Below are 9,483 nucleotides of genomic sequence, written 5' to 3' on the forward strand. Positions count from 1 at the left end.
AAACTACGAATTTACCGATTTCTCCCCCCTCTCCCCCCAAACCCGACGCTCAAAATGGTGTGACTTTTTCTGGACATTGTGTGGACCGTAGAGAACAATTTGGTGTTGAAGGATAACTTTCATTTTGGATGTCTGGGTTATGCCATCTTTTGGATCAACTATACTATACTATAAGTATTCATAGTTTTAAAGTAATTATTTGTTTTATGTAGTTAACCCTTAAACGCCCAACCTTTTTTAGGTACCATGTACGCCCAAGGGTGGGTAAAAAATGTCCACCTCGAAAATAGCTAATATATTTATTTAGAGTTGTTGGAAATGGATTAAACTTAAGAATCTTATGCTAATAAACACAGGATGTTCTAAAATATTAATATAAACAATTTACCAACCTTACAACAAAATTACAATGTACATCAAAATTAACATACCAGTAAAAGCCAGTAATTCAGATTAGTCCATTTTCTCCACATCCTTAGTTTCAGCCTCCTCATTGGCGGATAATTATGTAATTATGTAATTATACGTCGATAATAATTATATGGATTATCTTCCTACTAACGAGAAATTATATAGAAACCTTAAGGAACAAGTTTTACCAAGGGTGTACTTTTTAGGCCCACCCATAGTAAACTCAAGATGCTACTTTTATTTTCAAAAATATCGGTAGAACCAAATTAACATTCGATAAAGGGCCGTCTTTTTAACAATAAATAATTTTTAAAAAAATTTTAAACACGTAATAAATATGTTACAAGGGAATACGCATTAGGTGGACATTTTTTACCCACCCTTGGGCGTTTAAGGGTTAAGTAAAAAATACACAAAGAGAATTAAAATAAAACAAAATAATTCCGTATACACCTGTATAATTCACCATAACTTTAAATTACATCTCTCAACTTGCTCTAGCACATCAATATTTTTTTTTATTAAAATACTGTTTAGATAAATTGAGATCTAAAAGAAATAAGATTTATATTACATCGGGAACATAAAAACATGTCAAAGCCAAAAATATATTCAAGCTGTAATTTTTATTTAGTATAAGATACAAACAATGGTACATTATTTTCAAACTAACATAATATCCACTATCCACTAATACACCTAAGCGATTGATGTTGTTTTGCGTTTAAATAAAAAAAAGATATACAGGGTGTAACAAAAATACAGGTAATAAATTAAATCACCTATTCTGAGACCAAAAATAGTTCGAATGAACCTAACTTACCTTAGTACAAATATGCACATAAAAAAAGTTACAGTCCTTTGAAGTTAGAAAATGAAAATCGATTTTTTCGAATATATCGAAACTATTAGAGATTTTTTATTGAAAATGGGCATGTGGCATTTTTATGGCAGGAATATCTTAAACAAAACTTATTATGAAATTTGTGCACCCCATAAAAATTGTATGGGGGTTTTGTTCCCTTAACCCTTAAACGCCCAACCTTTTTTAGGTTCCATGTACGCCCAAGGGTGGGTAAAAAATGTCCACCTCGAAAATAGCTAATATATTTATTCAGAGTTGTTGGAAATGGGTTAAGCTTAAGAATCTTATGCTTCATAAACACAGCATTGTCTAAAATATTAATATAAACAATTTACAAACCTTACAACAAAATTACAAAGTACATCAAAATTAACATACTAGTAAAAGCCAGTAAGTCAGATTTGTCGATTTTCTCCATATTCTTCCTTTCAACCTCCTCATTGGCGGATAATTGTGTAGATTATGTAATTATACGTTGATAATTATATGGATTATCTTCCTATCAACGAGAAATTATATAGAATCCTTTAGTAACAAGTTTTACCAAGGGTGTACTTTTTATGCCCACCCATATTTAACTCAAGATGCTACTTTTATTTTCAAAAATATCGGTAGGACCAAATTAACATTCGATAAAGAGCTGTCTTTTTAACAATAAATAATTTTTTGAAAATTTTTAAACACGTAATAAATATGTTACTAGGGAATACGCATTAGGTGGACATTTTTTACCCACCCTTGGGCGTTTTTAAGGGTTAAACCCCCCACCAAACTTTTGTGTACGTTCCAATTAAATTATTATTGTGATACCATTAGTTAAATCCAATATTTTTAAAACTTTTTTGGCTCTTAGTATTTTTTCGACAAGGCAGTTTTTATCGAGTTGCGGCTTCTTTTCTAATATGTTTACATAAAGATTTTATGGGGATTTTGTTCCTTTAAAGCCCCCAAATAGTTGTGTACGTTCCAATTATACTATTACTGCGACACCATTAGTTAAACACACTGTTTTTAATTTTTTTTTGCTTCTTTGTATTTTTTCGATAAGGCAACTTTTATCGAGATGTGGCTTCTTTTTTAACCTTTAACTACACGCGCTGGCGTATTTTGTACGCCAAATATAAGAATTCTACTGCAAATATATTTAAAAATTTAATTTTTGACCTTGTTTATCTACCTAACCTATCACTGGAATGTGCTTTACAAGTGGTTTTAGTTTCGTTATAATCCCCATTCTGGGAAGATCGTAATTTACATTTTATTATTTGTTGTTTTCGGTGGTGCACAATATACGCCACGAATATTGTAATATAAGTAGTAATATAAGTACATCTTTCAATTTTTTTTAAGTCATTATGGCACAAAATATATTTTTCCACCTACCTCTACCGAAAGTATACTTTTCTGGAACTGATTGTAGGGAGCAAAATTGTACTTTTCCTCCCTAGGGAGGAAAATATTTTTCCTCCCTAGGGAGGAAAAGTAAAAGTGACGTTACAGTATTTCATTCATGAAATATAACTTATTGACGCCCTGTACAATATCTATTTTCTATTACGTAAGTATTTATACATTTCAACGTTTATTTAAAAACACTCTGTATTTTGCAGAATGGTAAAAAACAGTAAATTGTTATTCTGATTTAACAATTTTTACATTAATAATTTGACTGATATTTGACAGTTGACAGTTATATTGTACCTACTTGTTAGTTTTAGTTCTAATAAATTTTGTTGGTTAGTACATAAATAAATTAAGTAAAAATGAAAAAATGACTTGTTATTTGAGGAAGGTGGAAAAACCATATGTATAACATGGGAGTAAAGTTCCTTTTCCGTCCTTGAATGATTACTGCCCACTTCATTCTCGGGAGGAAAAGTAGCAATTTCCTCCCTTGTTATACAAATAGCTATTTCTTTATAAACAATGCTTTTTCTCATGTAAAAAATCACATTTCAAAAAATTTTTTATTAGTAATTTTATTTATCATGGAATCAGATTCCAGTTATAAATCCCAATTGGCTTACTGAGAAAGAACTCCAAGTATTCGCTAATGCCGAATAAGGTTTATAACAACAACTAAGTGTATTTAAAAAAAAAATTAAGGAATCCGCTGTTTTTAAGTGTATTTTCTTGTGGCGTATAAAGTACGCCACGCGTGTAGTTATGTTATAACTTGATGCGCGGGTAGTTAAAGGTTAATATGGTTCAAAATATACCTAAAAATGTAAATCATAAATAAATTTTCCTATTATTATCAAGTCTCCATAATCGTACTTAGCCTTATTATACAAATACATATTTAGTGGATTTGACAAATATGCAAAATATCTCGATAAAAACTGACTTTTCGAAAAAGTACTAAGAGGCAACAATATTTTTAAAACAGTGTGCTTAACTAATGGTACTACAATAATAATTAAATTTTAACGTACACAAAAATTTGGGGGGTTTAAAGGAACAAAACCCCATAAATTTTTTATGGGGTGTCTAAATTTCACTACAATTTTTTCTTAAGATACTACTACCATAATAATGGCACATGTTCATATTCAATAAAAAATCTCCAATGGTTTTCGATATATTAAAAAAAAACGATTTTCATTTTGTAACTTCAAAGGGCTGTAACTTTTTTTATGTGCACATTTGTACTAAGGTAAATTAGGTTCAATCGAACTATTTTTGTTCCCAGAATATGTGATTAAATTTATGACCTGTATTTTTGTTACACCTTGTATAATAATTAATTGTTTATAAATGCATATCTACGAAATAATTGCCTAAACAAAATTTTCAATTAAAAACATTGAACATAATACGTCGGATTTTTAAACATTAACAATTTCATATTTTAAATTAGAAGAAGGAAAATATTTGCATACGTATAATAACCGAAAAATTACTTTATAGAGATGTTTTGCAAATAAAACAAAAAAATTATTTTTCTTATAAAAAAAACAATTCTACAACATAGTAAAAAATTTAAAACGGTATTTTTAATATCTATCAATTTAAGAATAGGAATACTGGATGAATGACTATAAGTCCAAGCCAAATACATAAAAAAGAAGAGGAATTTAAGCGGGATACCTACTAAATTTTCTACAGTAAAAATATCCAAATGTTTAATATCTATACAAGCAGTCTTTTTATACTTGTGTAATTAATAATTGACTTTACTTCCATGTGATGCCTGAATCAAAGTGTTTAAAGTTTCACTACTGTATTTGCCTAAGGCACTTCCAGAGGTAACGAAAAAGTTGATATGTTTTGAATTGGAACTAACTGACACATATAGATTGTTAAAGCTTAAATCAATTAAATTCAGTCCCTTAACGTCTTCAAAAGCATTTTCTTCTACGCTAGAGATCTTGTTTTTGGGCAAACTAATAAAACCGACTTCTGCACCCTTAAATGTATCTCTTTTAATGGCGGTTAAAGAGTTGTTATGAAGTTTCAATGAAAGTAATTTAACTTTGCTGAATGAATTGGTTTCAATATTAGAAATGCCGTTATCGTCAAGACTTAATTCTAATTCTTTGTTGTTTAGTGTTCCCAAAGAATCTGGCGTTAAATCGCCAATTTTGTTGCTTCCAAGTTTCAAGTTACGAAGTTCTTCTGTATCATCAAAACTGCCTTCTTTAATTGTAGATATCAAGTTACCAATAAGAGAGATAGACTTAAATGGAACACCATTAAAAACTCCCTTACCGATTTCCACCAACTGATTATTATTAATAGAAAGAGTAGATATTTTGGAGCCTACAAAGTTATTAGGGTAAAGTACTTTAATTAGGTTGTTGTCCAAGTTAAGATCGTTCAATTTTTCTAAATAGCTAAACAAATTTGTAATTTCTTCAATTCTGTTATTTCTGAGGTCTAGAGTTTTCAAATCATTAATTTGATGGAAAGTAGAGTTTTCAATTTTATTTATTTGATTATTATCTAATTTAAGAGTACTGATTTTAACACCAAGGAATGCATCTTTTTTGAGAGTACTCAGTAGATTTTTGGAAAGCGTAAGACTGTTTACAACCAAATATTCAAGTGCCCCATCTTCGATTTTTGAGATTTTATTTTTTTCCAAATTTAGGGAGTCGAAGTTCTTTTTATTAAAGACTCCTTTCTTAATAATTTCAATTTTATTTTCTTGTAATTTCAAACTGTTAACGACAATTTCGTTAAATGCTCCAGGCTCTATATTAACGATATTGTTGTTATCTAAACACAAAGTTGCATGTTGTGAGTTTATACCTTTAAGAAATTTTGATTTCAAATTTCCAATATGGTTATGTGAGAGAATAATCATATAAAGTCCTCGATGATCAGCTAAAGCGTCACTGTCCATTGATGAAATTTGATTGTTACTAAGATTCAAATAATTCAAGTCTAAGCCAATGAAAGAGTTTGTTTTTAACTCTTTTATAAAATTATCTTGAAGATTTAATCGGTTTAGCTTGGAACCAGCAAAACTATTTGGTTCAATAACTTCAATTGTATTGTTTGCCAATTTAAGAGTATTTACAGTGTCCAATTTAGAGAAAATTACTCCAAGATCTTTAATAAGGTTGTTATTTAGATAAACGTACACGAGACTTGGTATCTGATTTAGAGCATTAACGTCGACTTTTTTAATTTTGTTATTGGTCAAATCTAAGACTCCAACTTTAGTATTATGAAATATACCTGCTGTAATTTTTTCAAGATTATTGTCATTCAGGTGTAGAGAATTCACTTCCAATGAATCGAAAGCATCATCCTCAATGGTGGAAATCTGGTTGTTCGATAGATTAAGTTCCCATAATGACCTTTCGTTGAAGACGCCTTTTTTGACAGTTTCAATCTTGTTGTAGGGTAACTCAATTCTGTTAATATTGGTTCCCTTCAGCACACCGGACTCAATGTGTTTTAATTGGGTATGCTCGATTTTTATTTCGGTGATGGTCACTCCTTCCAACAATCCGCTAGGTAATTTTGCAATAGTCTGGTTTTTAATTTTCACCCCGTAGGTATTATTTGAGATAACACTCTTTAAGTTTTCGATTGATAGAATAACTGCTTCTTCTGATTGCCAATGAGTAGAGTAAACATTTACCGTAATTTCACTTTGCACATAGGCAACAAATGTCACTAACACCAAAAACAACAGTTTCGATTTCATTGTCACTGATTGAAAACAACAAATTATAAAATCCACTGCTACTACATATATTGTGAAGAAGTTTGCTTTTTTTCATAAACATCGCTCCAGTACCGTCTTGAATAGATGTTTATTCGTATTAAGTATTGTACTATAGTCCAGGGAAATAAGCAAGAAATAGACCATGTTTGGAACACTGATATAGTCAGGTAGCTGACTACTTTTTTAGTTATTCTAGACCTATAGGATGAAAACCTACCTGTTTCCTGCCTAGAGTTCCCGTCCGTCTTTTAGTTATTAACAATTTAGTGTAAAAAGCGCTGGACGGAAAGGCTGCCCGAGAACTTTATCGTACCGATCTTTTATCGTTATCGTACTAGATGCCTGGTGTTCTATCAAAATAACACAGTTACTCGTTATTTTAATATTTTAGAGACACCTTGTGTACTTGAATAGATTTTATCGTTCTACGTATCATTAACTCCTGCATTTGAGAAAATATTTGATGCTATATTTCGGGGACATACTATAGATTATTGCATAAATCAATAGAATATTAGTCATACTTTCATTTCAAATTAGTTTATTTTTCAGAAAAATTAATAGTTTACAATATTTGGATTTTCATTATATTTCTATTACGCCAGTCAATGATCCAGAATAAGAACAAGATATTACCTTCGAATTCTATCCTACTGCATCGATTTTAATGAAATTTTGGGAGTAGCCCAATCTCCTAATTCAAAGTCTCTCCTATATACTATGGCGTTTTTATCATGGGGCGGTTCCCACCCCTTCTCGGGAGTGGAACATTTTTATTTCCGAATTACATGGAGAAAAAGGAAGATTTTTAAGAAAATTTAAAAATGCGCTCTATAATTTGATCTTATTTTTTTTTTCAAAAACCTTTCATTTTAAACCCGTTCAACTTTTTGAAAGTAGAAATACCACTATATTAAAAGGTATTGCAGAAGAAAAACGATGCATTTAAATTCTGGTGTATGAGGGGTTAAATATAATATGTACGTATTATATATGTACGTATTTTTCCTTAAAGTACATTAGTCATATATTTTTTTGCACCATATCTCGCTTAGTTTAATGTAACCGACATTTAACGGTGCCCGTTTTAAAGGCCTTTTCAAACACTACAAAATGCGTTGTTAGCATTATACACCTAAAACCTACCGTTACTTTGTTATTTCAAGTTGAATACACCAATTTGAGCATGCACCAAAAAACAAACTCTTTTCACCTACCATATCTCTTTTTTTATTGTAAATAGAAGGTTTACGAAGGAACGAATCTCTTTGTTATTTATAATCTAAAAAATGTTTTATATAGTATTTTTAGTTCGATGCATAGTTTTTAAGGTATTCACAAAAAACCGTCCAAAAGATGTGAATTGTGTGAAAGGTGTGTGGTGTGAAATTTTTCAATGAAAATGGCCAGTTTTCAACTACGCATAACTCAGAAAGTATTCAGTTCTCAAAACAAAGTATAGATCAGTTTTTGCTTAGAAATATGTTCTCTAGCCACTTCCGTGGTTATTTTGACCAACTAATTTTTCACCCCTTGAAGTGGGAACCGCCCCAAGATAAAAGCGCCATAATATATAGGGTATATTTTGTTTCTTGAGCTATTCCCTACTTAATGTGAAAATATCAAGTACATCGATGTAGTAGGATGGAATTAGGAGCCAAATACCCTCATTGACTGCCCCATAATAATGCTCTGCTCTGATCGCGTGAGAGAGGACACACACAAGATTATAGCAAAATTTCGATTTACTGCAACTTTTCGAGTTTTTGAGCTCCTGCAACGAGCTTTACGTCATTTGAAAGGTAATTTTGCATTCTTTCAAAATATGTAACAATATACAGGGCGGATCTAAAAAATTACGATTTTTTTCATTTCCCGTTCAACCGGCACTCGAATATTTTTTTTTAAAAGTCATAACTCCCCTCCTATGGGAGTTAAAAAATTTGACTAATGTCATTCAATTTACCGATAGGACATCAAAAATATATCAAATAATAAACAAATTCCTTGGAGCCATTTTTGAGAAAATCTAGTTCAAATTTATGTCAAATTTTCACCCCTTAAATAGAGGCAACCCGTAACTTTTTCTAAAAAACGATAATATTCTTCTTATAGCCCCATCTTTAGGCTATATAACGACTTTCTCAAATTAAACTTATCTTAAACAAGTTTTTAGATAGGTAAGGAAATGTATCGGGTGAGCGGTCGGCCATGTTGGCCGTCATTTGTTAAATTTCATTCGTTTCGGTCAAGATTTGCAAAATTGCTCCCCAAATAACCGCCCTATTTCGGCCCCCCTTTGAGAAGTTTTTTAAAAGCTTAGTTTCTCGACAAAATTCTCTTAAACTTACGCATGCCGAATTTTATTGAAATCGGTCCAGTAGTTTTTGCTGGGCGGTGACGACATAAGTACGTACATACGTACGTACGTATGTACATACATACTTCCGACATGTTTTTCAACGAAAACTTTTCGTTTATAAATTTGCAAAAGTCTGTGTGTTATTGCGTCGCCGCTCCTGCAATACTTAAAGCAGGTATATCGATGGATTCTTATGTAGTTTTGCCTTCTGAATCCAAATCTTAAAACGGCATTTCGATATCTCTAACCTTTTTCGAGATAATCGACCTCAAAGTCAAAAATGTGACGTCACAATCCGGTTATCTCCTACAGACGCACTAAACGTCAGTTCAAATGGTTGATTAGGAAGTAGGCTACTTTTCAAAAAGCTAAACATCAAACGCAATAAGTTACGAGTAGACTAGTAATAATTATCTAGTAGTTTTACAAATATTTGACATTTCTCTTCCAGAATTGAACAAGCGCTGTCGTATTTTTGTGTGACTATAAAAAAATCAATCTACCTTCTTACATCTTATATCTTATAATACATCAAATATCGAATCTTGTGTAAGTAAACCGTTTATTCCTTTAATTTAATTGTAAATTCAGATTATATATAGTACATTGTTTACCGGGTAGGAAAAGCTTAACATTCCTGGACGACTGTGAAGATTGCTAAGT

General features: G+C 31.0%; 1 protein-coding gene across 1 annotated transcript; it reads right to left on the minus strand.

The window, feature by feature from the left end:
* Positions 1 to 1,018: 1,018 nt before the first annotated feature.
* LOC114338209 (leucine-rich repeat protein SHOC-2-like) lies at positions 1,019 to 6,516 on the minus strand. The gene has a single exon (XM_028288795.2). The coding sequence runs from the start codon at positions 6,435 to 6,437 to the stop codon at positions 4,440 to 4,442; it is 1,998 nt and encodes a 665-aa protein (XP_028144596.1). The 5' UTR covers positions 6,438 to 6,516; the 3' UTR covers positions 1,019 to 4,439.
* Positions 6,517 to 9,483: the final 2,967 nt, after the last annotated feature.

The sequence above is a fragment of the Diabrotica virgifera genome, chromosome 7 (assembly GCF_917563875.1).
Source record: "Diabrotica virgifera virgifera chromosome 7, PGI_DIABVI_V3a".
Lineage (NCBI taxonomy): Eukaryota > Metazoa > Arthropoda > Insecta > Coleoptera > Chrysomelidae > Diabrotica > Diabrotica virgifera.